At 50.0% G+C, this 27,192-nt stretch overlaps 7 protein-coding genes across 7 annotated transcripts; 4 read left to right on the top strand and 3 right to left on the bottom strand.

Moving 5' to 3' along the window:
- Positions 1-1,911: 1,911 nt before the first annotated feature.
- On the top strand, positions 1,912-4,180 carry F5B22DRAFT_654787 (uncharacterized protein; the record flags this gene model as incomplete). Its single annotated transcript, XM_047979834.1, has 3 exons — positions 1,912-1,949; positions 2,002-2,463; positions 2,515-4,180. 3 exons carry the CDS (start codon positions 1,912-1,914, stop codon positions 3,611-3,613), a joined length of 1,599 nt encoding a protein of 532 aa, XP_047831675.1. The 3' UTR covers positions 3,614-4,180.
- Positions 4,181-7,327: 3,147 nt separating this feature from the next.
- Positions 7,328-10,100, top strand: F5B22DRAFT_110016 (uncharacterized protein). The gene is made up of 2 exons (XM_047968759.1): positions 7,328-9,714; positions 10,056-10,100. The coding sequence occupies exon 1, from the start codon at positions 7,414-7,416 to the stop codon at positions 9,613-9,615; it is 2,202 nt and encodes a 733-aa protein (XP_047831674.1). The 5' UTR covers positions 7,328-7,413; the 3' UTR covers positions 9,616-9,714; positions 10,056-10,100.
- F5B22DRAFT_110002 (SNF2 family N-terminal domain-containing protein) lies at positions 9,931-15,089 on the top strand. The gene is made up of 3 exons (XM_047968758.1): positions 9,931-10,385; positions 10,457-14,741; positions 14,809-15,089. The coding sequence occupies exons 1-3, from the start codon at positions 10,245-10,247 to the stop codon at positions 14,964-14,966; spliced, it is 4,584 nt and encodes a 1,527-aa protein (XP_047831673.1). The 5' UTR covers positions 9,931-10,244; the 3' UTR covers positions 14,967-15,089.
- A 935-nt stretch (positions 15,090-16,024) lies between these two features.
- F5B22DRAFT_603399 (ABC transporter ATP-binding protein ARB1) lies at positions 16,025-19,422 on the bottom strand. The gene is made up of 3 exons (XM_047974744.1): positions 18,062-19,422; positions 16,854-17,995; positions 16,025-16,798 (listed from the first exon to the last, which is right to left on the bottom strand). The coding sequence occupies exons 1-3, from the start codon at positions 18,683-18,685 to the stop codon at positions 16,672-16,674; spliced, it is 1,893 nt and encodes a 630-aa protein (XP_047831672.1). The 5' UTR covers positions 18,686-19,422; the 3' UTR covers positions 16,025-16,671.
- Positions 19,423-20,007: 585 nt separating this feature from the next.
- Positions 20,008-21,329, bottom strand: F5B22DRAFT_645748 (uncharacterized protein; the record flags this gene model as incomplete). Its single annotated transcript, XM_047978630.1, has 3 exons — positions 20,008-20,311; positions 20,401-20,669; positions 20,772-21,329. The coding sequence occupies 3 exons, from the start codon at positions 21,327-21,329 to the stop codon at positions 20,008-20,010; spliced, it is 1,131 nt and encodes a 376-aa protein (XP_047831671.1).
- Positions 21,330-23,006: 1,677 nt separating this feature from the next.
- F5B22DRAFT_645747 (general substrate transporter) lies at positions 23,007-24,936 on the bottom strand (the record flags this gene model as incomplete). Its single annotated transcript, XM_047978629.1, has 6 exons — positions 23,007-23,322; positions 23,402-23,521; positions 23,578-24,129; positions 24,182-24,560; positions 24,617-24,772; positions 24,837-24,936. The coding sequence occupies 6 exons, from the start codon at positions 24,934-24,936 to the stop codon at positions 23,007-23,009; spliced, it is 1,623 nt and encodes a 540-aa protein (XP_047831670.1).
- A 287-nt stretch (positions 24,937-25,223) lies between these two features.
- On the top strand, positions 25,224-27,133 carry F5B22DRAFT_109884 (UPF0075-domain-containing protein). Its single transcript, XM_047968757.1, has one exon. The coding sequence runs from the start codon at positions 25,449-25,451 to the stop codon at positions 26,775-26,777; it is 1,329 nt and encodes a 442-aa protein (XP_047831669.1). The 5' UTR covers positions 25,224-25,448; the 3' UTR covers positions 26,778-27,133.
- The last annotated feature ends 59 nt before the right edge of the window (positions 27,134-27,192 follow it).

The raw sequence follows: 27,192 nt of genomic DNA, 5'->3' as shown, positions 1-27,192 counted from the left end.
CCGCGCAGCATGTTGCCGTCGTTTGAACTGTAGCTCTCATCAAACATCGTGAATTAGCCTGGGGTTTTTCGGCAAGCAGCTTGGTGGCTGTAGGAGATTTCTGTCGTGACCCGGAATCATGTCGGCTTCTCCGATCTTAGTTGCATGTGCCTAGATTTCCCTGTCTCTCGCTTTGTATGATTTCGGAGATATCGTCCTTATCCTACGTCCGTATCATGTTGGCGACTTCCACAATCATGGGATACTTATGAAGCGTTTTGCCTCTCCTTCGGTCTGTTACCGCCATCCTAGCTAGGAGAACGTAACACAATTCTTTGTAGGCGGAATTCTGTGACTAGTATATGACCAACAAGCAGAGTTTCGACTTGTACCTTGTGCTGTGCAGACTTCGGCTCCTAATACGTTGATGTCTCAGTAAGGGAAACATGGGCTGGGCACGCAGCAGTCCTCCAGAGGGCTTACCAATCGGATCATCTGTTGCAAATATACGCATATGATATGTTGCTGACGTGATGTATGTGACTGTTCAAATATTCCGTCCCGACCCGCCAAGCAATCAGCCGTGCCTTCCCACGTGCGTTCACTGGGAGGCTGGGATAATTAGTGACAGGCTGAATCTCTGGGCGGCAGGAGTTCCTTATGTCAAATTCCCTCAGTTATAGATTTGTTAACACGCCAGCGCTTTACTCACAGGTATCAAGCAGGTCAGGATGTATGTGTAAAGATTAGATTTGCATCATAACAGTCCTATGTAAGAATCAGTGAAACGTCGTGACACTCCGCTTCATCGGGTCATCGGTAATCCCTGCCTCTTAAGATGAATTTTGCACTTGATTCGCTTGACTTCCTCGTATAATCTACTTCGTACAATGCCGTACAACGTTGGCCGGCCGCGTGCATTAGGTGGTAATATGCAGGTACCTTTGCATCGATCTACGTTCGAGACACCGTAATATTCAACGTGATAACTTTGCAGAAGCTAGCCACCTTGCTGAACACTATCGCTTAAACTGAATCTGATAGTATTATTAGTGTTCAACCCATGAGGTACTCTATAGAATAGACGCCTTCTCGAGTTTCTGTATGGACTGCTCTGTTGTATCTGAAAGTAGTTGGCGGATAGTTACATGGGCTTCAAATTGAGATTAGGTCAATACTACCCGAAATTCGATCATCTCGTTTGCGCAAACGGAAACTTGTTGGTATCCGAGATAAACATAATAATATTCCATGGATTTGTATTGGGAACGTGCATGAGTATCTTGTTTGCTCGACCCACATCTTCATACCAGCATGTCAACGTTTGCTTCGATCCTCGAAAGAGATTTGAAGGCGAGCTGGACGTATTAACACAAGTCAACTTACCGATTCTTACAAGCTCAAACGTTCTATGTAGCACGATTTAGGCTTGGCTCCACTGCCAATCGGCTCAACCTGCCTCGATTCACTAGGGATAGAAACATTCAGAGCATCGTTATTCCAGCTGATTATTCAGACATACATATCAAGGCCTCCTGAGATTCTGCATAATGGTGGCTGATGGACGAAAGTTTTGATTCCATACCCCTCAAATTTGACTCATTCTCAGTTGAAGCGGCAATGCCGTCTGGCTAGTCCCGTCGGGGATCTGCATGTATCCATTATTTCCAACGTCGATTCCCTGTCCTGGGCCGTGATATGTTGAATAATGTGATAACGATGCCGTCTACGGGAGGAGCAGGGCATGGGTACTGATATAACGTCGCACACAGGAGGAAAGGGAGTGTTTGTAACTGCGAGAGCTGAAGACTGTAAAGATATATAACGACCAAAGATAGCCACCTCGCAAATCTGTTGAAATTGGATTACCCTCACAGCCACCACTTCGACACTCGTTTAGTATAATTTGACTTCGCCTCATAAACAGCTGCCATGCGATTCACCACCATCCTTTCTCTCCTGGGCATTAGGTTAGTCATTTTCCAAGCTCCTCACTTCGTTGTCCTACTAACCTAAAGCTAGCCCCACGCTCATTTACGCTCGCCCTCAACAGCTTGAAATCAGCACCGTCACGACAACTGTAACAACTTGTGGTTATGATTGTGCCACCACTGTCACTCTTTGGATGGGATGTTCTGATACCTCTACTCTACCTTGGACTTCTACCACACCAGTAGGAAGTTCCGTGACGTCACCAGTGGAAGGCTCACCTTCAACTTCACCCTCTATCCTCACTCTCACTTATCCAAATGGCACTACTACTCTCACTCTTACCTCGGGTATCACTGCTACGGTCACGGCATCCTCTTCTGAGCCATGGAGCAGCAGTCACTCTACTATCTCAGAGCAGTCAACCGGGCCATGGTTTACCAACACAAGCTCGCCAGCTACCACTACCTCTCCAATCACGCCAATTCCTTTGTCCACACTCAGTACGAGTTCAACTTATAACTCATCCGTGCCAGGCAATGGTGAAACTTCTTGGTACGTAGGCTTCATTTTCATAATTGACGCACAACTAATAGTAGTCTATAGTTCAACTTCCATCTCTGCCTCCTCCAGCTCCTCACCGGTGAACGGGACCAGTCACTCGTTTACATACCCTGGCAGCGTAACAACAGGTCTCAGCAGCACGATGCCTATCTCAACCCTGACCTCAACGGTCACTCTCAACTTGACCACGACTTACTCGTCTTCCAATTCCCCCGAAACCGGTTCCTCAAGTTCGACTCCGATAATCACCAGCACAGCTAGCTTGGGAACTTCTACGATCACATATATCACGTCGTCGGGTAGCGGTATCAGCTCTGAGACATCGTCGACGCTCGCTTCGTCGATGGGCAACAGCACAAGTGTTTCAAGCGCCACATATCCACCTTCCATCACGTGTCTCACATACAGCGTTCCCTATACACACACTGAATGCTTCTCATATTCCATAATCACCCACACCCCCACCTCCAGCCATAGCAGCAGCGACGTAGGGACGGAAACACCTAATACCAGCACCAGCACCATCACTTTGACCATATCTGAATCAACCTCAACTTTCTCCACCGGTAGCACGGGTGCCGTGACGGGATCGTCGTCGGTATCCACCTCGGTCCCTGGATATCCCATCACTAGTCTTCCGTCGCTTAGCACGAGCACACTGACGCCGACCTTCGTCAACTCCTCCAGCACCGTCTTTTCCACCGGAAGCACGGACGCAGTGACGGGCTCTTCGTCATCATCGCACAGTGTTCCCGGGGGTGTCACCACGTCAACAAGCCCGGGCCCTGTGACTTTGACATCAACTCCATCTAGCCCTGTCTCGTCAACGGGGACGACTGATGCTGTGACCGGCTCTTCCTCGCTTACTAGTAGCGCGGCATCGTCCTCGAGCTACGCGGGAGAGAGTACCACATGCGTAGCTGGCTACGGTAGTTCAAGTGTCTGCTTTACGCTGCTGCCTTCATCGTCTATCACTGGCGCCTCGTCGACGGATGCCGTGACTAATTCCGTCCCGACTACATTCTCGACGTACTCGCCGACTACTAGCGATATCCCCGTGTCTTCTTCCTCTTCTTATCTAAGTGCCCCTGACTCTTACCCGACCTATCCGGTCCACTCTCCTCCTAACAAAAGAACTTAGCACAGCGGTGAGGGAGAGGGTTCTGGCCGCGATCAGGACGGCGATCAGAGCGAGGAAGTAAGCGTGACTGGAAGCATCTCATGATGATTTGAGGGCGCAAACACTTCTATATGGCGGTTAGGCGGAGAGAATCGGGGCGGTACACAAAAAAACATCGGATACTCTTTTTTTTTTCAATTCTTGTCGCTCCTTAGACACTTGTTATGTTATTAGTCGTCGATTAAGATTTCTAGGCTTCTTCAGCAGTACACAATTCTACTTTTGGTCAGGCAATATCGATGTCTTCATCGCTGGAGTGACACGCTGATCTATATCCTCACACCATTCACTTCGTCCTTAGCAACTTGCATGACGATGTCTCTAAGACGGAGTGAAGTACGTAGTGGCATATACTAGAGTATGAGCACTCATTCCTCCATTGTGTTCACTGCGTGACCTCGCTAGAAGAGGGAGGTAAATGGACACGCGAGGGGTAGCGTCAGCCGAGACATCGCGGAAGGCGTATGTGCTCGGCACTCCTCACGCGCCATCTACTTCGGTAGGTGGTCTCAGTTGCGGGTGCGACGCTCGCTAATACTTCCTCTGAAGGCATGTTTGAAACCCGCAATGCGTAACTGACGGGCTGTAGAAGCAACCTCGATCGTAGCTCATGGAAGTAAGAGTAGGCGAAGAAAGAAATAGATCATAAGAGCAGCCGATAATACTTAGTACTCGCTAGCCGTCACCGACACAACTGCTCATTTGGCCCTCACCGTCTTATCATGGGAAGAGCGGGACGGGGATTTCTGAAAAAGTTTGGTGGGTATGGTCGTACTTACGTGGCGAGATGTGCTGTGCGAGCTATCCAAGTTTACGATATCAGATCTTGGTCACACGTGCGCTTCGGCGTCTGCACCGGAGCACGTACACGCGGGGATGTGATGCAGGGACATACTTAGATTCAATGTCTAGGATGCAAACCTTGACACTGTCGATAATCTGGGACTGGAGTCAACATAAGTGAGAAAAAAGCAATTAGAGTTATGTATTGCACTGCTCTCAGCTTGGATTGTTGAATGGGTTCTAGCTGTGCTCTTTCTTTACTGGATAGGCTTGGATAATACTATAGATACACTTGATGATAGAAGCAGATCATGTATGCATACATACTGTACATGCAAATGCAAGCAACCAACACTTGGCTCACGTCCTTGAGAGAAAGAGGCGCGGTGAGCGAGCGAGCGAGTGAGTTGACAACAACAACATCTGAACACGTCCCCGATCCCCTGATCCCATCCACAGAGACGAGGACGTGCGGTGATTGGCTGGCTGGCGAGCGTGCCTGGACGGCGAGGGGCGGGTTCGCGTAAGTATGTATGTATGTATGTACTACTTACTGTACATATAATAAGAATTCGAAAGTCGTCAAGCAAGACTTGGGCCGGGTTTCGAAAGGATCGCTCGAGAGACAACCCATGTCCTGGCGGCCCGAATCAGGAAAAGCGTGGATGCGATCGCTGCTTGTCATGCGGCTGGACCGGATCTCTCCCATTTGCGCGCCCTCTCGCGGTGTTTTAACTGTGTGTGATTTCTATGTCGTTTCGTTGGGGGTTTTTTGCTTTGATCTCTTGCAGTATTGTTGGCTGCATGTTTGACTAACATTGGCCTACAGGAGTAGAAACAGCTGACTGGAATCTACACCATTCTCTTACGTACGTGTACTAATTCGGAGTTGTCTATCTTGTCTGTCTTGTTTGTTTCGAGTTAGGATGCATGTAGGTTTTTCCACCTTCGTTTTCATCCAAGGCATTACTACCTATCTACCGTACCTTATGTAGGTAGGTAAGTAGTATGTAGACAGTCTTTTCACTGCTCCCATACTTGCCGTGTCCTCTCGTATTGCTTTGATAATATTAGTTGAGGGTGTAGAGAATGTCGTGATCAACAATCACGACACGACATCGATCCAGACTTGGGTAGCGTGCCCTACGAAGTAAATACCTACCTATGTCGGTCCCCTCCCATCCCATCTCCATTCCCCTCCTCACCTCCTCGCCTCCTCGCCTCCCCACAGTCCCTTTCTGGGTGTGCGGCAAGTCATGCAAGGCCTTTCGATTGGCTACCTGTATTATCTACGGCAGCAGGGATGCTGCGTCCATATACCTAGTCAGAATATAGTGTAGGTACCTAGGGTCTGTGTAGGGGTTGTGGAGGTGAGCCCTGCGAGGTTGGCTGATTGGCAGGCCAACATTATGCAACGGGGCCGCGCCTTGTTCCTGTACATGCCGGTCTGCATCCATTGGCTCGTTCGTCGAGCGTTCAGGTCGTGTCCGTGGCTCTTCCACCTCGTGGCTTTCAAGGGCTCGGCTCTGTCATCATCCCTCTCGCCGTCCGTCTGTCTGCCGACTCTATCTCTCTCTCTCTAGTTGGCCTAGTAGGAGGTTCTTTTGTAGGCATGTAGGTAGCGTACCACCTGGCTTCTTCTCACCCCGTCCGTCCTGCAGGCCCCTTCTCGTGGACCCGGTTCTCCGCCATGTCGGATTTGGGGAGCAACAAAGCAACAGGCACTGTGGTGGGATTTTGCCCAACCGATAGCCGGCTGCGTCATTATCACGATCCATCCACGGGCCGCCACACACCTTGGTCAGAATAAAAATAGGCGCATCTAGCCAGGTGCAAATGGGAGCATGTACCGTTAGGTTGTATCTAGCAGTAGCCAGATGATAGAGGAGAGGAGGAGAAGGAGAAGAACAAGAAGAAGAGAAGAGAAGGGAAGGGATGAGAGGAAGAAGCAGATGGTCTGCTGCTGCATGTTGCAAGCAGTCTGTCAACCCGCGCGTAGATCCGAAATCGTCGTCATCTAGCTCCCTCAACCATCACCAACCCGCCGTCTGTCTGCCTGCCTTGCCTGCCTTCACCTCGCTGATGGCTGCGCATGCGCTCGTGCTCACATTCCCACTCACTCACCTCCTTCTTTTCCTTCCTCTTTCTCTTCTGGGAAAGGTCCTGCTGATTCCCTCTCCCGTCTCCCCTTTCCACATCGCTTGCTTCTTACTTTCTTCCCTCTGCATCTCATTGTGACATAGACTTGTTGAAATTTTGTGTCGTCTCCAACACCACGTTCTAACTCCTATTTGCTATCTATGCGAACGGCTATCGATACAACCGTCGTACGTCTCTTTTGCTGTAACGACAACCCGTAGAATAGTCTGAGATTGGTGTGCCGCCAGTACCATTGTTTCTTATAAGTGGGCGTCTGCAATTATCGACCCTGCCGTCTTCGGACCCCACGGCTTAGAGAGATAGCTTCATCGCCTACGCTGTGCCTTGCGATCCCAATTGCACATCGACTGGCCAGAGGCTGCCGACTGGGCGTCCTTGTCGGTGGACAACAGCTTCTGACACGAGAACAACAGAATAGGGACAGGTCAACTGCATATGTGCGGAACTTACTATAGTATAGTACTGAGACGTCGCCAGCGAATCGCCACTTGGACACATCTGGATGGCCGCTGGGTTGCACCATTGATGATTCGATCCCCGGCTGTCACTACTCACCTTGGCTGTGTAACGATTGCGACGAAGAATCGGGAATGGGTCAACGATGAAACACATCCGTGGCTGTTGCAGGTGAACAATCTCCCGTGATAGCACCGAAAAAACCATAATTTTACGTATCGCGGAGAATATAGCAGATTGCGACGAACCTTTTTTCTTTTTTTTATAAAAAAAAGGCTACCTAGACAGGGAGTTGTGGGAAGAGAAGAGGAGTGAAGTTAGCTTGTAAGAAACGAAACAAACGGAGTAGAGACTGCGATATCATGGATCCGAATGATTATCATGCGACTATGCGGCGGTATGGAGAAGCGCGGGATGGCCGCCGTGAAGACGATGGGAATTACTATAGCAGAAGACATGGCTCCAGCCAAGATGACTTGAACAGTAGTAGAAGAGTCTTATCGACGGGAGGCCCGAGATTTGGCGGCGCATCATCAGCATCGACAGCAGAAGTAGCAGCAGCAGCATCAGCATCGTCGCGGGGGTTGTCAGTAGTAGGAACGGGACCAAGATATGCGCCGACGTCGCCGACAACGATATCATCTCCACTTACAGCAGTAGCAGCAGCAGCGGCACCATTTGGGAGGAGGATTGGCACTGGTGGTGATGTTGGGGTTGAAGCTGAATCTGGAACTGGAACAGAAGAAGCTCGGCGTCGTGGGCGTGGAAGTGGGAATGGAAATGGTAGTGGGAGTGGTAGTGGCAGTGGTATTGGCATTGGCATTGGCAGTGGTGCGAGTGGTGCTGAAACAACGAGGGCAAATAAGAGGCGATCGGATTTGGAGGACGAGCTGGGACCACCACATCTATCGCCGGAGTCAAAATTCAAATCCTCCTCTTCGTCGCAAGGCGATGCGGGCCTTAGTCGTCACCAACGCGACCGCCACGACCGCCACGATTACCGCTCCCATCACTATCCCCATCCTGCCCATCCCCATCCCCAAGCCCAAACCCAAACCCAATCCCGGGATCAATCCCAAACCCAACCCATTCTCCATCCCCAACAAGATCATCATCATCATCATCATCGTCATCATCACCACCATCACCACAACCTTCCTCCTCACCCACATTTCCCAACTTCCTCCGCCTCCGCCTCCACCAACACCAGCTCTCCTAGTCCTGCTGCTACGATTGCTGATCATGGTGGTGACTTGATTACTACCACGAGCACTACCACCAGCGCCAATATCGGCATCGGCATCGGCACCAACACCAACACCAACACCACGACCAGTAGCGGCACTAACAGCGCAAGCACCAGTTCCAGCTCCAACGGCACTATCGCAACAACCTCGCGCAGCAGCCCATTCCCCATCGCCACGACGCATCAGTCTGCCCAGAGTAATAAAACTCAATCCCACTCCTCGCGTCCCCGTACTCGCACCCATGCCCAGGCCCATGCCCATACCCATAGCGATATCCATAATCATACCCGTAATCATACCCACGCCGCTGCTCACGCTCACAACCACGTCCTTGGTCTCGCCCATATTACGCACGTTACGCCCAGCAGCACCAACAGCACCAGCAGCAGCAGCAGTAGTAGTGCCAATAATTCCCACGTCCACGCCAACGCCAACGCCAACACCCACGTCCAGGTGCACGACAGCCGCGCGAACGCTAGCATGACATCTCCGACCGTCGCGGCCTCAAAGCATTTAGATTTTCGTAAGCCCACAGCCGACGCGACCACCACCACTACCAATCCTACCAATCCTGCCAATACCACCACCGACTCTTCTTCATCCTCATCGTCATCTCCTCGTAAATCTACTAGTGCCCACGACCGCGCTACCAACGCCGCCACTACCACCACTTCCACCACCATCGAAGCGTTGACGGCAGACCCGGCAGCAAAAAGACCACCAGCAGGATCCTCGTCGCTGGCATCATTGCCCTCTGCCTTCCACTCACCATCGCCCACCAAACGCCATACTCCCCTCTCATCCATCACGACGCCCACCGATGCAACGCGCCCGCGTCCGCCGCTGTCATCGCCGCTGAGCCATCCCTTCAATCACGCATCGCCGCATCACCACTCCTCCATCCTTTCGGCTCCCTCTCTTCTGTCGTCTGCATCGGCATCCAACTCCGCCTCCCTGCCTCACCTGCCTCCTCTGGCCCCTCCGCCCGGGGCCTTGAGCTCCATCATGGCGTCCTCCTCCGCCATGTCCTCGACGAATGGCAATGGCCCTCCGAGTGCATCGCCTCTGCAGCCGCCCAAGGCCGATTTCCCGCGTCCCATACATGAGAAGTCGTCTGGCCGCTTTTATGATCCCCTGACCGATACCAGTAAGGAGAGGCGACCGTCCGATAGCTGGCAAAAGCAGGTAAGTTCGATTTTGATGATGGTTTGCGGTTTCCATAATGTCCACGCCAGGATGTGCATTGGAGCACTATTCTGTTTCTTATTCATGTCTATCTACCCATCTTCCTTTTCCTTCATTTGCACCTTTATCTAGACAACTGTGCATCCATCCATCTATCTATACACGACCTCCGACCAAGTCTGCTTCATGCCCCGGTTGCATCATCAAAGTTGGTGATTTTTTCCTAGACAAGTAGGTGGTCCGGTCGCAGCAAACAAAGCTGGCCTCAATCATTGTATTGTGGTAGTAGCTAGCTACCTACATCAATCAATGAAAAAAAAAAGAAGCTGTTCAATGCCACCCCCACCTATTGGCGTTGCTGTGAGCCGTGTCACAGTGTATGGAGCAAGTTTGTCTGACTGGTAGAGAGTTCTGGGGCAGTCGCCTTGTCTCATCCAACTGAGAATCTGACCATAGCGCCCATCTCCGTATTCATCTTCCCACAATATCCTTCCCTGGCCTTCCCTGGTCCCAGAAAGGGCAACGTCCTTGTCGTCCAGATGAGAGCTAACCAACCTTCCTTGCGTACTTAGTCGCGGTCGGATGCATATGATTACCCTTCATCGAAGACCGAGTCTTCGCATTACTACAACCACCGTGACCACCGTGATAAAAACGGCTACGGGTCATCTTCACCCTCTGTCAATTCAAAGTTCCCTCCACGGAGCCCGCATCCACACTCGCACCCTAAGAACGGTGCTGATTCAAACAACACAACGCGTATGGATTCTCCCTCCACTCGCCACCGGAATCCATCGGATTCTCTGTCATCCACAAACCGACACACATCCACCCCGGCGCCCTCGCTGCCCTCCATATTGAATCCTGAGCCCACCCCTACCACTCCTGCAGCCTCGTCAAATGTATGTATACAATATGTTTATCCAAGGCCGGTGTCGCCTACCCTTCTCCCCAAATGCTAACATGCTCCAAGCAGACGCCAAGCCGTGCAGCGGAATTAATGTCATTCTCAAATATCCTTTCCAGCGCCGAGCCGCTCCCCAAGCCTAAAGCACCCATCATGGCGGAAGTCAAGAAGGAGAAGGCGCCTCGCAAAAGCAAGACTCGCGAGTCGTTGCTTAGAGATGCAGAGGGCGGCTCTAGGAAAGAATCGCGTCGCTCTTCTGGTCACGCAAAAGAAGCCCCCGCTAAACCGCCTAAGAGGCAAGTTAATGGCCAGCCCAAGCCCAAACCAATATCAGCCGACAAAGAGAAGAAAATCCAGCATCTTCTGGAGCAACTCGATACGAAAGCTGATGATGTTGACCTGTCTGAGCTTGATATTGAGGAGCAATTTTTCACGGGCCGGATAAAAAAGCGCAAGCTCAATCAGGAACAGGCAGAGTATCAAGACAGCCTTATCCGCCGCAGTGATCTATCTGGCTTTTTGTCACGAAAGTTGGTGGATCACATGACGCTTGCCAAACGTCGTTATGACGAGTTACACTACGAGGAGGCGCTACACGAAGTTCGTGAGCGGGAGATATATGCTGAGAAAGAACGAAAGAAGGACATGCAGCGGAAGCGGCGACGCGAGAAATCAATGCAAGTTACTATCGAGCAGAAGGAAGCAGCTCTGGCTAGAGCTCTTGCTGCTGAAGATGAGGCCGAAAGAGCCAAGCACCTTCGCGAAGCGGAACGCGCCAACAAGAAGGCGCAGCAGACGAGGCTGATACTACAAAAGGGTATCAAGGGCCCAGCCCGCGGTCTGCAGGCTCTTGAGCTCAACTTGGAGGGTGGCACCATGTCTTCGTTCCACGCTACAGACCAGGAGAGTAATGGGAAGACGAAGACAAAGGGTCGGACTGGAACGCGTCCTAAAAAGTCGAAAGAACAGAAGCAAGCCGAGAAAGATGCCGCCGAGGCTGCCCAGGCCGCCCTGGACGCTGGCGAGGAGCTTCCCGCCAGGGAAGAGACCAAGATTCGTATCAAGCTGAGCAAGTCTAAGGATAAGGAGCCCAAGGACAAGGACAAGGACAAGGAGCCAAAGGAGAGCGCCAAAGAGCTTAAGGAGAAGGAGAAGGCTGCCGAGGAGCCTCCTCCTAATCCTTTAGAAACCAAGTTTCAGTCAAAGGGTTTCAATCAAATCTATGACCAGATCTGGCGTGATCTTGCACGTAAAGATGTGGTTAAGACTTACAAATTGGCCACGGATTCTTACTCTACTAAGGCCTCCAATCTGAAGAAGACGGCTATTCTAGCTTCCAAAGAAGCCAAGCGCTGGCAGCTGCGAACAAACAAGGGCACCAAAGACCTTCAGGCTCGGGCTAAGCGATGTATGCGCGACATGATGGGATTCTGGAAACGAAACGAGCGTGAAGAGAGGGATATGCGCAAAGCTGCGGAACGCCAAGAATTAGAAAATGCCCGCAAGGAAGAGGCCGACCGTGAAGCCGCTCGCCAGAAGAGGAAACTCAATTTCCTGATCTCACAGACTGAGCTCTATTCGCACTTTATCGGCAAGAAGATCAAGACCGATGAAGTTGAACGTAGCACAGATAATCCAGATATCGCCCCCGCTGCCGACGCCCCCGCTTCAAATAAGATGGACGTAGCCGAACCTACTGGTCCTATAGGCTCCAAGGTGACAGACTTCAACCAGCTCAACTTCGATGCCGAGGATGAGGAAACATTGAGAGCCGCGGCCATGGCGAATGCCCAAAACGCAATTGCCGAAGCCCAGCAGAAAGCACGTGCCTTTAACAAGACACAGGACGACATGGACGAAGATGGCGAGATGAACTTCCAGAACCCCACAGGCCTCGGCGACGTTACTGTCGAGCAGCCGAAGCTTCTGAACTGCCAACTAAAAGAATACCAGCTCAAAGGTCTCAATTGGCTTGCCAATCTTTATGAGCAGGGTATCAACGGTATACTGGCTGATGAAATGGGTCTGGGCAAAACTGTACAGTCCATCTCTGTCATGGCGTACCTCGCCGAAGTCCATGATATCTGGGGTCCTTATCTAGTAGTTGCGCCCGCCTCAACCTTACACAACTGGCAACAAGAAATCGCCAAGTTTGTCCCCGAGTTCAAAGTGCTTCCCTACTGGGGCACGGCTGGCGACCGAAAGGTATTGCGTAAGTTCTGGGATCGGAAACATAACACGTACCGTAAGGACGCACCGTTCCACGTCCTCGTCACATCTTATCAGCTGGTTGTTTCCGATGTTGCGTACTTCCAAAAGATGCGATGGCAGTACATGATTCTGGATGAGGCTCAAGCCATCAAGAGTTCCCAGAGTTCACGATGGAAGTGTTTGCTTGGCTTTCACTGCCGTAATCGCCTCCTGCTCACGGGTACTCCAATCCAGAACAACATGCAAGAGTTGTGGGCTCTCCTCCATTTTATCATGCCATCACTTTTCGACTCCCACGACGAATTCAGCGAGTGGTTCTCCAAGGATATTGAGTCTCACGCGCAAAGCAACACGACATTAAATGAGGACCAGCTTAGGCGGCTGCATTTGATCCTCAAACCCTTCATGTTGCGTCGTGTGAAGAAGCATGTCCAAAAGGAACTCGGAGACAAGATCGAGCAAGACGTTTTCTGCGAGCTTACTTATCGACAACGTGCGTACTATAGGAATCTGAGGAACCAGATCAGCTTTATGGACCTGATTGAGAAAGCTACAATGGGCGATGATCAGGACTCTGGCACACTTATGAACTTGGTGATGCAGTTCCGAAAGGTTTGCAACCACCCGGACCTCTTCCAACGCGCAGATACCACGAGCCCGTTTTCGGCTGGCTACTTTGCGGAGACTGCCTCATTTGTTCGCGAAGGGAATAATGTTCCGGTCGGATATTCGACACGCAGTTTGATCGAATATAAGCTACCACGTCTCGTATGGTCGGAAGGTGGGAGATTGTATAAGGCCGGTGAGAATAATGTGCGCGCTGGTTTCCGAAACAAGTATCTCAATCATCTCATGAATATTTGGAATCCCGCAAACATACAAGCAAGCACGTCGGGCAACGACGCATTCTCTTTCTTACGCTTTACCGATACAAGTCCGCAGGAGGTCTACCAAGCTAGTCATCAAGATTTCTTCACTCGCGCTTCCGACCAAACGAAGAAGAGCGACCGACTGGGCCATATGCAAGCGATATATGATGAGCCGGAAGACCAAAATTATACGCCAGCCCATGCGCTGTTCCAAATCACGGCCAGGACAAATAAAAGAGCGCTTGCGGATATAACCAATGAAGGTGTGCTCAGCAATCTCATGAATGTCTCCCGCTTGCAGTGGCGCGACTCTGGCCTTAGCCGATTGGAGCAGGCAGCTCTGCCGGGAGCATCCGCTCCTCCAGTCGAGGTCTTCTGTGAAGGGACGCGAGCGCCCGTAGCCGAGCGCGAGGACACATTGTTTAACATGTCTATGCGGAAAGCTCTCTATGGACCCAACTCGATTGAAGAGAAGACCTTAGTGGAGCGACGAGTGCCTATTGAGCAATACCCACAACACGCACTATTGCCCAAGCCGGACAACGAGAAACGCCGTTTCACAAATATCACAGTCCCGAGCATGCGCCGCTTCGTTACAGACAGCGGTAAACTCGCCAAGCTCGATCAGTTGCTCTTCAAGTTGAAAGAAGAGGGTCATCGCGTGCTTTTGTACTTCCAAATGACTCGAATGATTGATCTCATGGAAGAATACTTGACGTACCGCAACTACAAGTATTGCCGTCTTGATGGTTCTACCAAGCTCGAAGACCGTCGAGACACGGTCCATGATTTCCAAACCCGTCCCGAGATCTTCATCTTCCTGCTATCTACGCGTGCCGGTGGTCTTGGTATTAATCTGACATCAGCCGATACGGTCATTTTCTACGACAGTGATTGGAACCCAACCATCGATTCGCAAGCCATGGACCGTGCTCACCGTCTTGGTCAAACAAAGCAAGTCACGGTTTACCGACTCATCACTCGGGGCACCATCGAAGAGCGTATTCGAAAGAGAGCAATGCAGAAAGAAGAGGTACAACGTGTCGTCATCCAAGGTGGTGGTGCCAGAGGTGTCGACTTCAGCGGTCGCCGGCCACCCGAGAACCGCAACCGTGATATCGCCATGTGGCTGGCCGATGACGAGCAAGCCGAGCTCATTGAACAGCGAGAGAAAGAGCTCATGGAGAGTGGTGAGCTCGACAAGGCGAAGAAGCGCGGGGGTAGCAAGCGGAAGCGCGAAGCCGTTAGTCTCGACGATATGTACCATGAAGGTAAGTCTGCCCAATCCATAAACTTCATCTGTAGCCTAGTCGTATAAATTAACATGAACATTTGCAGGCGAGGGTCACTTCAATGACGAAAATAAGCCATCGGGTACCGCAACTCCGGTTGAACCTGAGGCGGCTAAGGCGACCAAGAAACGAAAAGGTGGTAGCAAGAAGGCCAAGACGACGAAGCAGCGCCTCGCCATTGCCGATGGGGAAATGGACATCTAATTTATTCATATTTCCTCGTGGTCGTGTAAACTAGTTTAGCTTGTCTCTCTGTCTTTTTCTCCCCCTGTTCCGCGACTTAGAAAGAGAGGCTAGGCTGGCGTTATGTTTGTATGATGTTGAATTTCGCAAACGGAAAGAAACTTGTCATTCTTCCTCGCTTCCTTCCTAATTTTTCCCTTGCTATTACTACTACTACTTACTTACTACTACTATTACGTGTACATCAAAACAAAAGCAAAGAATCACATGAGAAAGGCGTTGATTTTTTCATTTTTTCTGTTTTTTATTTTGTTTTTTTTTTTTTCGTTGTGTTGCGTTTTCCCTGTAGACATGGGGGGTTCACAACGAATCAAACTTGTTCGTTTCGTGGTATTTATTTGTGTTTTAGGATGTATGTTTTTCACGCGGATGGCAGACAAGTCCCATTATGATGATGGATGACAATGGCGATGAATTAGCGGGTGCGAGGAAGAGCGGAGGGAAGAGGAAAGGGGGGAAAGAGGGAGAAACGGATGGAAGGAATATGAGGGAGTGAGTGAGTGAGTGAATGGGAGTGGATGTAATTAATCGAATTAATTAATTACGCTCCATTCATTGCATTCACTGCGCTACCTATCTATCTACATACTTATACAATGAACACAATACGATAAATAGAGATCTGGAATGAAGAATCTGCGTGATATGATGGATTGTGTAGGTGAACTAGATGAGTAAATTACTGCGATGATAAAATAGATGGAGTGATTAGCATTTGCGGTTTAATTTCTCCCTCTCTCTCTCTCTCTTTATAGGTATATATATATACGTAAGTAATTATCTAGAAATACATATATGATAAAGTAAAGGGCTGTCACGGAATGACAAAGGAGTGCAGTACTATGCCACTACGCCACCAAAAGGTAACGACGAGTTATCAAGTCGAAGGCTTGACGTCTCTGCACTCACTATATAGTACTGTACTGTGACAAGGGCGAGAGACGGATTATCACGAACATATAAAATAAAGTACACCGTTAAACTCATCACATCAATCAATCAATCAAGACGGAAACGACCTCTTACCTCTCGAAATTCCTTGATGGTTCCTAAGGTTGAAAAATAATTCCTTTAGCATAGCATAGGATCGCATAGCATAAACAAATCTATTCAATTCAATTGCTGTAAAAAAAATCCACTCACGCAACAACGCGAACGATGTTTCTCGCGCTGATACTTTGACTAACTGACGTCTCTTAAATACCTAGATAATACATACTAGGTACCTACGCAGTATAATAAGCAGCGCCATTCCCCTCTCTCTCTCTTTCAAATCAGAAAGAAAGAGCTCAAGAAACATCGATTAGAGCCCCCTGTCTACCTGCCGCATTCATTTACTTTCCTGCGCGGGATTCTTGCGCTCCCTGTCCCTAATCAATTTTTAAAAAGCAACCCCTTGCCTGGATGCATGCATGCGGCTCTATGTAGGTATGGTGGCCGAGGAATGCCCAATTCTATAGATAAGCTGACCCTGTATTTGGAGCCGTGCGTTCGTTACCCGTGATGCCAGAATTTCGAAAAGCGTTATGGAATTATCACCTCGAGTCGTTCGCATGATATTTGTTGTTCATGTAACGACGTCATTGAGTCGATTTCCGCAACCTAAATTCGTTCCCGAAGAATGCATCTAAATGTCCAAACTATCAAACAAACTTTGAAGACGGCCTTAGACGGCGCCAGCTGCCACCATCTTCTTTCGCAGGTAGTTCTTGTACTCTCCTATTGTGCCATCCCAAGGCTTGATTGTCTTGTTCTCGCAGACAAGAATCTGCTTAGCGATCCTGTCAAGCAATCTGAAGAACATATTAGTATGGGCTAGGTGAATGTTAAGTGTGTAGAGATGCTTACCTGAAGTCGTGGGACACGACGATAACACCGCCAGTGTAGTGTTCAATTGCATCCGCCAAAGCGTCGATTGTTGGAATATCTAAACCATTGGTAGGCTCGTCGAGAAGAAGCATGTTGGGAGACTCAATAGCGAGCAGGGCAAAGACGATACGGCTCTTCTGACCTTCGGATAGTGTGCCCATGATGGATGTCTGAACGGTACCGGAAACACCATACCTTCCCAGGCACTGTCTCCAGTACTGATAATCTTGTGACTTCTCAGGGAACTTGTCGCGCACGAAATCCAATGCACTCTTGGTCAGGTCTAGTTGCTCAGCACTGTGCTGTGAGTACATGCCGAGCTTAAGGTGGGTGTGTTTCTTCACGGCGCCGTCCGTAGGCGAGATCTTGGTTGTCATAAGACGAAGAAGCGTACTCTTACCGACACCGTTGGGTCCGACAAGGGCTGTTCGCGAATCCATGTCGAAACCAAGATCAATGTGACGGTATAGGTCATCCTTGGGATCACCAGAGTACGAGAACGTGACGTTGTCGAAAGCAAGGACGGGAGGGGGCAGCTTGTCGACGTCAGTGAATCTGAATGTAAAGGCCCGGTCTTCCTTGACTTCTTCAATGAGACCGTCTGCAATCATCTTGTCCAGAATCTTCTGACGGGACTTGGCTTGGCGCACCAAGTTGGCGTAAGTACCGGCGCTGGCAATGAATTCCTTGATGTGCTTGATTTCTTCCTGTTGCTTCTTGTAGGCTGTCATCTGGTTGATCTCTTGCTCCTTTCTTGTCTTGATATAAGAGTCGAAGTTACCACCATAGTACATGAGTTGCTGCTTTCGCATGTCGATCATGTTTGTGCACACTCCGTTCAAGAAATCTTGCGAGTGGGAGATAAGCACCAGGGTGCGCTCCCACTTCTTGAGGTATTCTTCTAACCACACACAAGCCTCCAAATCTAAATGGGCAGTGGGGTCGTCGAGGAGCAGGAGAGTGGGTTTCACGAACAGAGCCTTGGCGAGGGCAACACGCATACGCCAACCACCCGACATGTCCTTGGTCTTCTTGTGAATTGTGACCTTGTTGAAGCCGAGACCAGTCAGGATAAGTGAAGCTCGAGTGGCAAATGTTGAGGGGTCCATCTTGTCCATATGCTTTGGTAGGAGTGTTAGCAACGCAAATTAAGCCCGGTGCATGACGCTGATTTGGAGGATACATACCTCGTAGAGATCCATGAGTACCGGGTCATCAGGACCGTTCTCTTCTAGAATCTGCTCGGCCAGTTTGTCAAGACGATCCATCTCTTTCTCAGCCTCCTTAACGACCCATTCAAGAGCGCCAAGGTCGGATGGGGGTGCGCCTTGGTTCAGCAGATAGATGTCAACATGGTCGGGGATAGGGTATTCACGCTCAGCGATAGCCTTCAGCAGAGTACTCTTTCCGCAACCGTTCTCACCAAGTAGACCGTAGCGACGGCCAAAGGTCAGTTCTAGATCTGTTTCGTTGAGGAGGACGCGGCCATGGAAGGTCAAGCTAGCGCTGATAACCTTGACGTCTCTGCTACTCGGAATGGAAGCAAGGACACCAGTGGTGATACGGTCGGATAGACCTTGGGCATCTTTCTGGTCGGCAAGACGTTTGACCTTGTCGGCATCCTTGTCACTGGTTGCTGGAAGGTCATTGGGATCCGGGGGGGACTCATCACCGGCGGCAGAGCCAGCGGCGCTGGCGTTCTTGGATGCCGCCTTGGAACCAGCCTTGGAGCGGGAGACGAGAGTCTTCTTCTCGCCCTTACCCTCGGCGGCCTTCTTGGCGAGTCTCTTTTCCTTGGACGCGGAAACCATGTTGAACAAGTTGAGTTTTTGTTGTATGGCGCCGTCGAGATAAGGAACGAAGGCGGTACACAAAAAAAAGTCGTCGTCGAAAATGTACCCCGCCTGTAGTGGATGGGAGTCGAACTCGACCGCGGGGTTCGTATTGATTGGGATGGCGACGATCACAAGTGAATGTGACGGGTTAGAATGTCGCTCGAATAGGATGGACGGGATATATGATATATGATATCCTCTATGTCGAGCCGTGACCAACAAAGACTTGCTAAAGGCAGTGGTCGATGGATGGAAACAAAATGATTGATGGGAGAGTAGGCAGAGAAACTGGTGTGTACCAGAAAGGAGGGGCAAATAGAGGAGGGCACCCTAGTAGGTACTAATACAGCGCTGGTGGCCACCGCCATCCGCATCCGCTGGGCTTAAAGTTCCAGGGTTGTTCAGTGGAAGCCGTAGTGGGAACTCTGTAGTGTAGTGGCGGGGATTTGCTAAGGCATCCAGCAAGGCTGTCGGGACTGTTAGGGGGCTGCTAGAGGCCCAATGGCCCCCGTAAGACTGAGGTGGCAGTGGTCGGGCTTGACTCAGTGGGGCCGTGAAATTTTTTGACTTTTTCGATAAACGATAAAATTTCTACAACCTTCTTGGCAATATCGTGGGGTCCCGATAAGCGATAAGCAAGTCCCTGTCCGAGAAAATATACATAGTACCTACGAAGTAATCACATTCCAGTTACTATGTATGTAATTGCTGCCTCAGGCATTAGCAATATTCCTCGGCACTTTGTTCGAAACTGGGCATTGACCAATCAGAATGACGTCAATATGGGCTACCTACTAAGTATTTGATATCTCACCTGGGATTTTGGACTTATTACCATGTTACAACAGGCGAGCAATGCTCTCATATTCGAGCATTCTAGCATTGTCTTGATTATAGATTTCACTACGCATGTATATCACGGTGCCACGTAACAGTAGAGACTTGCAAGTCATTCTCAATTTTAACTCTATAACATCTGAACCCTTTCATACTTTGGCGCGAGCACCTTGGTTTGAGCTTCTTACTATAGTGCGTTATGTAATACACAATCTGACAAATATAGTATGTATGCACCGTGCAAGTTGGTAGGTTCATTAGGTAAGCATGAGAGAGAACTCCGATACAAAGATCATAACTTGTACCCTTGAGAATCCTCAACACCCGATACCGGTACCTTCTTTTGCTAAATGAAGCCTCCCATGCGCCGTGACATTAACCGGTCTTGTTCCTAGAGACCTAGCTTCCCCTGTCCCCCCAGGATGAACGCGCTAAACATCATACAACGCTCGTGAACACATCTACCGTCTAGAGTACTCGTAGTCGTTCAGAGTTTCTTCCGTAAACATGGCCTCCTTGTGCTTGGCCAGAGTGACGGGCGCCACTCCCTGCGGCTGCGAGTCGCCTATGCGCGCGAGATACGAGTTCTCGTCTTCGTTCGGGCGAGGTTCGTGGCCGTGGCAGTGGGGACAAGTAGGCGTGTACTGGACAATGATCTGAGGTGGCTGCTGGTACTGGGAACCGCGGGAAGCGGTCACCTGCATATACGCAGGCTTGGTCCACTTCTCCATCGCTGTGAGGATGAGGACAATGAAGTGTAGGACGCTGTGATCGACAGTAAGTATCATCTCGTCTCTAGAGGTGGGCTTGAGAGAGAAATCTTGGCTCCCATGCTTCGACGAGATTCAACTTACCCACAGATGGCCAAGATAATCACGACGGATAAACCCCGCCAGTAGTCTTCCCACACATTGCCATATGTGTATTCTATCGCATTATCAGAATAGTACTGTCGCTGCGCTACCCTGTTATTGCCCCAGATGCCCACGACGGTAGATATCGCGATGATGGCTAAGATGGAAGTGCATTCGAGGCCGATATGCCAACCCGATATCACCTCATTATCGAACTTCTGTCTCATCCTGAAGAGACGGTAGCCATTCCACAGGGCCAGCAGAGATCCCTGTGTTATACCGGGATGCCATTAGTCTCGCTCATGAAAAGAACGCGTTGAACGGCAGAGCTGCCCCAGGAGAGGCGAACGGATTCAGGGTGCGTAACTTACCAGAACGAAAGCGAATATTGCCGATATATCCGTGCCAAATAAGATGCTGACAGGAATTTCGCCAATGACAAGAGATATACAAAGAGACAGTATTGTCCATCGTAAGCCCTTTCTCCAAGGGATTGTCTTGCGTATCCTCATGGCAGAAGGGTCTTGGGACGGCATCGAGGCAAGGACGGCCGCCTTGATATCCTCTTCCAACTCTGGCGGTAGAGTAGACTGACGGTTCTGTGATTCCAGATCCATATTGATGGTGTATTGAGGATAGGGGACAGAGGGTTGGGAGTAATGGTAGTCTCTGTCGCGTTGAACAAGCTGGGCAGGAAGGGGTTGCTCAGAGTTGGTGGCCACAATTGGGATAGGACCCCGAGGTCGATATTGGCCACGGACAGTGAAATGGTTCTGCGTTGACGGCGGACTTGACGATGACAATGCTGGATGTGTATGAAGAACAACCGGTGGTGAGGATGTGACGGTAGATATAGGAGCGAGAGCTGGATGGCGGACGGGCACGGGAACCCGCTTGATTTCACGCTTTGGCTGCGGAAGGTTTGCCATGGCAACACCGCTTGCTATCAGTCCCGGATGTGCTGAATTCTAGTACGCGCAGAAATGGGCCTAATGCCCCTCTTGTAGATTTCAGGCAGCCGTTTAAAGAGTCGTGTGAGAGGTCCCGTGTGTCTTGGGCGGTGGACTCACGCGCGATCCAGCGGATTCGATCGATCAACAACACACTGTGTGATGAGATCATGCACCAGATTCCCATTGACCGCGCCTCTGTTGCTCAGTGCCGAATATCTCATTCATTCATCGCCTCAAGTCGTGAGAGGGTTGAAGGTGTCGATGGTGTGAGCAGCACCCAAGCAGTAGTGTATAGGTAAGCAATTGATCCGGCCCCCCAATAGGAGTCCACACTATCGGCACTGAATTGAGAACAGACAGGAAGAATGACTAGGTATCAGTTTGCAAACCTACCCGGAGAGCTAGCAAATCGAGTTGCATACCTAGTTAATTGAGAGACAAAGCCGTAAGGAGTTGAAGCTCGCTTCCAGGCAGCAGAATTTCCCAGACTCCGGCTTTGCCCAATACAGAAAGTCGTAATATGGTTGAGATACAGGGGTACACTACTGTATATACGCCCAACCACCCAACCAGACCAAACCTGTCACAGCTTGCTTACCCACGCCAACACGAGCCTCTGCACGAGCCGTGCTAAGCTATATATAGGTGGGAGGATTTGCCGAATCTCATTAGCGTGACGGGTGCGGGAGACGATCGTCATGATTTGTTCACGGCGGAATGGAATCCATTGCATTTTGAAATGTTTTCTAAATAGGTAGTACTTCAGACTTAATAGATCTCTTGCAGAATTAGTCTATCACTATCAAGACGACGCGGTGCTGAATCGCTGTTTTGAATCAATCTGCTCGTATCGTGGAGGTCATGTCAGCTCTATGCCGATCCTGGGAGATCTGCACTACTACTTACAGTAGGTAGGCTATGCGATGTCAGTTAGTAAGATGTCAAGATGTTGGAGGCTTATGAAACACAGAATACTTACCCCGTAGTTTGATGTCTGGGTTGTTTGCAAGCTGGATCAATGAAGCAAGACTATTTTCATTCCGTTTTTGGGCATGTCATCTTACTATCTTGGAGTACGTCGGCTTGGTCTGTATTCACTTACTTATTTCATTTTCTATTCGGACTTAGGCGGTTAGCAGGGCTTGCTGATTGAGATAGAATTAGGCAATATTCCTCGCAGGACGGTTACTTGAAGCTATTCGGGGAATTATGTAGAGTAGATAGCAAAACGCGTAACAGCAACGTGGGAGACTTCTAGCCACCCTTACAGCTCAAGGGATAAGCGAATCTGTATCTCCAGAAGAGAGTCATCATAGAACAACCTTAGAGAACCAATGATTGGACAGGCTGCGATTGAATTGGTCGAACAAGAACTGACCGACTCCAAACCCTATGTTCAGAGGCAGTCATCGTATGTGTAGTAGATAGTGTTTCCATGACAACCGAGCTACGAGCGACTTGACCGCAGCTACGAGACTATTACTCCAAAACTACTCCGCCTTGGTAGTATGCTAATAAACATCGAGTCGAATGAACAATCGTTTATGTTAGAGTGAACATGAGAGCCGATGACTACGTGTAAACATGCGCATCCAAGAGCGAGGAGTAGAGGTGAACTTTTATCGTGTCCTTCGGAAACAACTAGCTATTGTTTTATATCCCCTCCTTCTCTAGGTCACCTACGTCAAGAGACGAACTACCGTAATTGTCGACCTCTGATAAGAGATTCCTAGCAGCAACTGGTATGCTCCCTTCAGCGGCATTGATACGGCGATCGTATTCACGCATATTCGCCTTGACGAAAAGACTATCACTCGTGAAGAGGAGATTGATTTCTTCGAGAGATCTTTTGGCGACTTCGGGATAGAATAAGTATATAATCGGTATTGCGACGATGTTTAAGGCGCCGAAGAATACGAATGTGGCCCAACCGAGTCGTTGCAAGAGGATGGGGATCACGAACTGTGTTCTAGATGGAAATAATTGTCAGAGTCTGCATGGTGATGCATTGAGGATATCAATTTATATGTAGGATAAACTGTTCTTACACTCCGGAACCAACTGCCCAGCCAAAGATGGTGAAGCTGTAGCCCTTGGCTCGGATCTCCTGGGGCCAGATTTCGGTCCCATATATCCATGACGGGATGATATTGAACATGGTGAAAAACCTGGCAGAGAAGTCTCAGTAAATGGTACTTCATAACTGTATATATCAAATACATACCAGATGTAGACAAATACAAAAGCAGCTGCACCTGTTCCTAGTCGCACTGCCTGATCTGCATCTACAGATGAAGCGTCCTGAGAAGTCTTGATAAGGGCAGCTACAATGAATAATGCGATGCCTTGTGTAATAAAAGAAACGATCAACGATTTGATCCGACCAATTCTATCCACGACAAGCGCAGCCGCTGCGGTGCCAGGGACACCAAAGGTGTTCACTAGTCCTCCAAGCCAAGCGGACTTATACGAGTCGAACCCGGCGAGGGCAAAAAGTGTTGTTGCCCAACCAGCGATAGCCAGGATTCCAGTCCACTGTTGAATGAGTTGCAGCGCAAACCCCATCACCGCACGCCGACCGAGATGAAGACTTCCCGAGTAGCGCCCGCCTAAAACGATGTTGAGTAAGTTGTTGCGCTTGTGATGGGATGCCTCGACTATGGCATCAAGCTGCTCGACTTCTGCGACGATCTTGGGATCTGTAGCCGATAGATCCCCGCGTACTTTGCAGAGAATATCGATGGCCTCCTGCCGTTTCTTATTCGCAATAAGCCATCTGGAGACTTCGTTAGCGGTTCTTATCACGATTTTTCAGTGATCACGCTTACCGTGGCGACTCGGGTAGAAAAGGCACAGTGGCATCGACGATCAGCAATGGGATGATCATCCATGCGAGCGGAAATCTCCAACGGAACTCACTCTTATATCCACGGATACCGAAGTTGATCCAATATGCGATCACTATCCCAAGATAGTTCGCGACAAAGACAAGCGAGAAGCTGGAGCCACGGTCGTGCGCTTGTGATAACTCGCTCACCCAAGGTGGGATAATAGCGTTGATGAAACCGATGCCCAAACCCGCGATGACGCGTGCGACTATGAACGTGTTTGAGTTTTGACTCCCCGCCATGAGCGCCGCACCAACTATACCAAACAGAGTGCCGACCAAAACACCCCGTTTCCGACCAATCTTGTCGCCCACCCAGCCTAGGCAGAATCAGCAAAAGTTCCGTGTTGAGCACTCTTCGACATTGACATAGTACCTCCTATGAAACAACCCCATATGGCACCGAAGTAATATGCTGCGGCTAGACCTCCTTGTTTAGTAGTATCAGTCACGACACCGTCGTGCCCAATCTTGGCCATCTCAATGAAGCCCGGTGTTGAGCTGACGGTGCCGAACACGCCTTGATTGAACCCTGTGAGTGTGTAAGGCTTAGTATACCTAGGCAATAAATCATACAGTAAATTCATAATGCGTACCTTCAAAGATCAGAGCAGTAGCTGCAACAATGTTAACCAACAACAATAAGACTTTACCGGGCACTCGGCGCCATGGCTCGAACTTCTGGAAGCCGAACATACTGTCGGTCGCTCTATGTTCAGGCTATCGGGTTGAATTTGGGCAAGACATTCATCTAGAGTACTACCCAAAGCTCACTAATGCTAGTCAGCTTATCACAGATTTGCGAGTCTTTGTGGACGTGTCAGAGTTCTTATACTTTTCAAGAGGAGTAGCGAGAAATCGATATCAATAGTGACGTGAGATACAATTCGGCTAAACGCTTAAACGCTTTAACGCTTAAACTCAAGCCGTTTAGGCGTTTTGCCGTTCAAGATCACCGAGTGAATGACTTCCTGAGACTGACAAAGCCCATATCTCACAAATAGTTCGCGCGGGGTAGATGTGGAAATTGTCGTGACGCGATTTACAAGGGCCGGAGCTCTGGCAGATGCGACACTAACTTTGCCATCGCTAAAGAATACAATCTTTAAAATAGAGACAGCAACCACTTCCTATCACAACATTCTGCCTGTTTACGGCTCGCAGCTTCAGCACTATTCTAGGAAACACGTTTAAAGTAGACGCGCATAATGGGTTTGAACACAAATAACTCAGATACTAAACCTCTAGAACTCACCGTGCTAGGCATGAACTCAGGCACTTCGATGGACGCCATTGACTGTGCTCTGTGCCATTTCAGACAAGCTTCGCCAGAAGCACCGATGCATTTCGAGCTGCTGAGATACGATGAGGTGCCACTTGAACAGACCATCAAGAAAAGAGTCATGCACATGATTCTGCACAACAAGACCACGCCCGAGGAACTATCGGAAGTCAACGTTATCCTAGGGGAGGTCTTCGCAGATGCTGCCAAGGCATTCTGCGTCAAGCACAATGTGGCAATCGACTCGATAGACGCAATCGGGTCCCATGGGCAGACAATCTGGCTCGTTAGCATGCCCGAGAAAGATCAAGTGAGGTCAGCCCTCACGATGGCAGAGGGGTCTTTCATAGCCTCCCGCACGGGTATCACGACGGTGACGGACTTCAGGGTATCTGATCAAGCAGCAGGCCGACAAGGCGCGCCCCTGATTGCTTTTTTCGACTCACTGCTCCTGCACCATCCTACCAAGCTCCGCGCGTGTCAGAACATCGGCGGTATCGCCAACGTCTGCTTCATTCCGCCGGACACCGACGGAGTGCTGAACCCTGCATTCTTCGACTTCGACACGGGGCCCGGGAACGTCTTCATCGACGCCGCGGTACGGTATTTCACCAACGGCGAGCGCGAGTACGATGAAGACGGCGCCATGGGGCGCGCAGGTACCGTTGATCAGGAGATGGTCGACGAGTTCCTACGGTCATTTCCGTATTTCGCTCTCGACCCGCCGAAGACGACAGGCCGGGAGGTTTTCCGCGACACGGTGGCGCACGATCTGATCGAAAAGGGTCTCAAAAAGGGACTGTCACCGAATGACATCGTCGCCACAATAACACGCGTCACAGCACAGGCCATCGTCAAGCACTACCACCGCTATATGCCGACGGAGTACGGCCCGCTGGCCGAGATATACATGTGCGGTGGTGGGGCCAAAAATCCCAATATTGTGGCCTATATGCAAGCCGCGTTCCCGGAGACGCGCATCATCATGTTGGACGAGGCCGGGATCCCCGCGGACGCGAAGGAGGCCGTCACGTTCGCGTGGCAGGGTATGGAGGCCATTGTAGGGCGGAGCGTCCCTGTGCCCGATCGTGTTGAGACGAGGGCTGAGTACATCCTGGGTAAGATCAGCCCCGGCCGGAACTATCGCCAGGCCATGAGGAAGGGGGCGGATTTTGGCAGCGGTGCAGAGCGGTTGCCGCCTGTGAGTGAGTTGGTCAATTACGTTGATGGAAAGGTGTTTGAAAACAAGATTTGAGTGATATTTATGTTTTGTATATAGTACTTGATCATTTGGGTAGGGGCCATCCTGCTACATATTTTGTTTCTTGACTTGTTCGGTGACATGCTCTGGATTGAGCGTTAGGGGCAGATAATAGGTATGTTCTTGGCTCTAATGAAATGGCCCTGGCGAAGATATTGATGGCTAGCACTTACACTTGTAAATAAATCGTGGGTGAGTGATGACGAGACTGTTATTAGGCTGGAAGAATGACTTTGCGATAGACCGCCGTGATCGCGAAGCTCTCTGTTGTTCCTTAACGACTACTACTGTTTCGTCTTAGCAAGGGCTAGCTACATACCTTCTATCCGACGCGTTCGGCGCGTACGGTCTTACCCTTGGCGTTGCCTCTAACAACATGTCTACGACGGGATTTCGAATACATAATACT

This window comes from Xylaria bambusicola (genome assembly GCF_022495145.1).
Source record: "Xylaria bambusicola strain CBS 139988 unplaced genomic scaffold F5B22scaffold_16, whole genome shotgun sequence".
Taxonomy (NCBI): Eukaryota; Fungi; Ascomycota; class Sordariomycetes; order Xylariales; family Xylariaceae; genus Xylaria; species Xylaria bambusicola.
Note: the sequence above shows the minus strand (reverse complement) of the source record. Positions and strands in the feature narration are given on the sequence as shown.

Bases quoted from the DNA above. Each gene is read 5' to 3' on its own strand.
- F5B22DRAFT_109884 (XM_047968757.1), top strand. From the start codon at position 25,449: ATGGGTTTGAACACAAATAACTCAGATACTAAACCTCTAGAACTCACC.
- F5B22DRAFT_603399 (XM_047974744.1), bottom strand. From the start codon at position 18,685: ATGGTTTCCGCGTCCAAGGAAAAGAGACTCGCCAAGAAGGCCGCCGAG. The intron at 17,996-18,061 runs GTATGTATCCTC...CTCCTACCAAAG, and splicing joins TACTCATGGATCTCTACGAG to CATATGGACAAGATGGACCC. The intron at 16,799-16,853 runs GTAAGCATCTCT...TATGTTCTTCAG, and splicing joins GTCGTGTCCCACGACTTCAG to ATTGCTTGACAGGATCGCTA.
- F5B22DRAFT_110002 (XM_047968758.1), top strand. From the start codon at position 10,245: ATGGATTCTCCCTCCACTCGCCACCGGAATCCATCGGATTCTCTGTCA. The intron at 10,386-10,456 runs GTATGTATACAA...ACATGCTCCAAG, and splicing joins CTCCTGCAGCCTCGTCAAAT to CAGACGCCAAGCCGTGCAGC. The intron at 14,742-14,808 runs GTAAGTCTGCCC...GAACATTTGCAG, and splicing joins CGACGATATGTACCATGAAG to GCGAGGGTCACTTCAATGAC.
- F5B22DRAFT_110016 (XM_047968759.1), top strand. From the start codon at position 7,414: ATGGATCCGAATGATTATCATGCGACTATGCGGCGGTATGGAGAAGCG.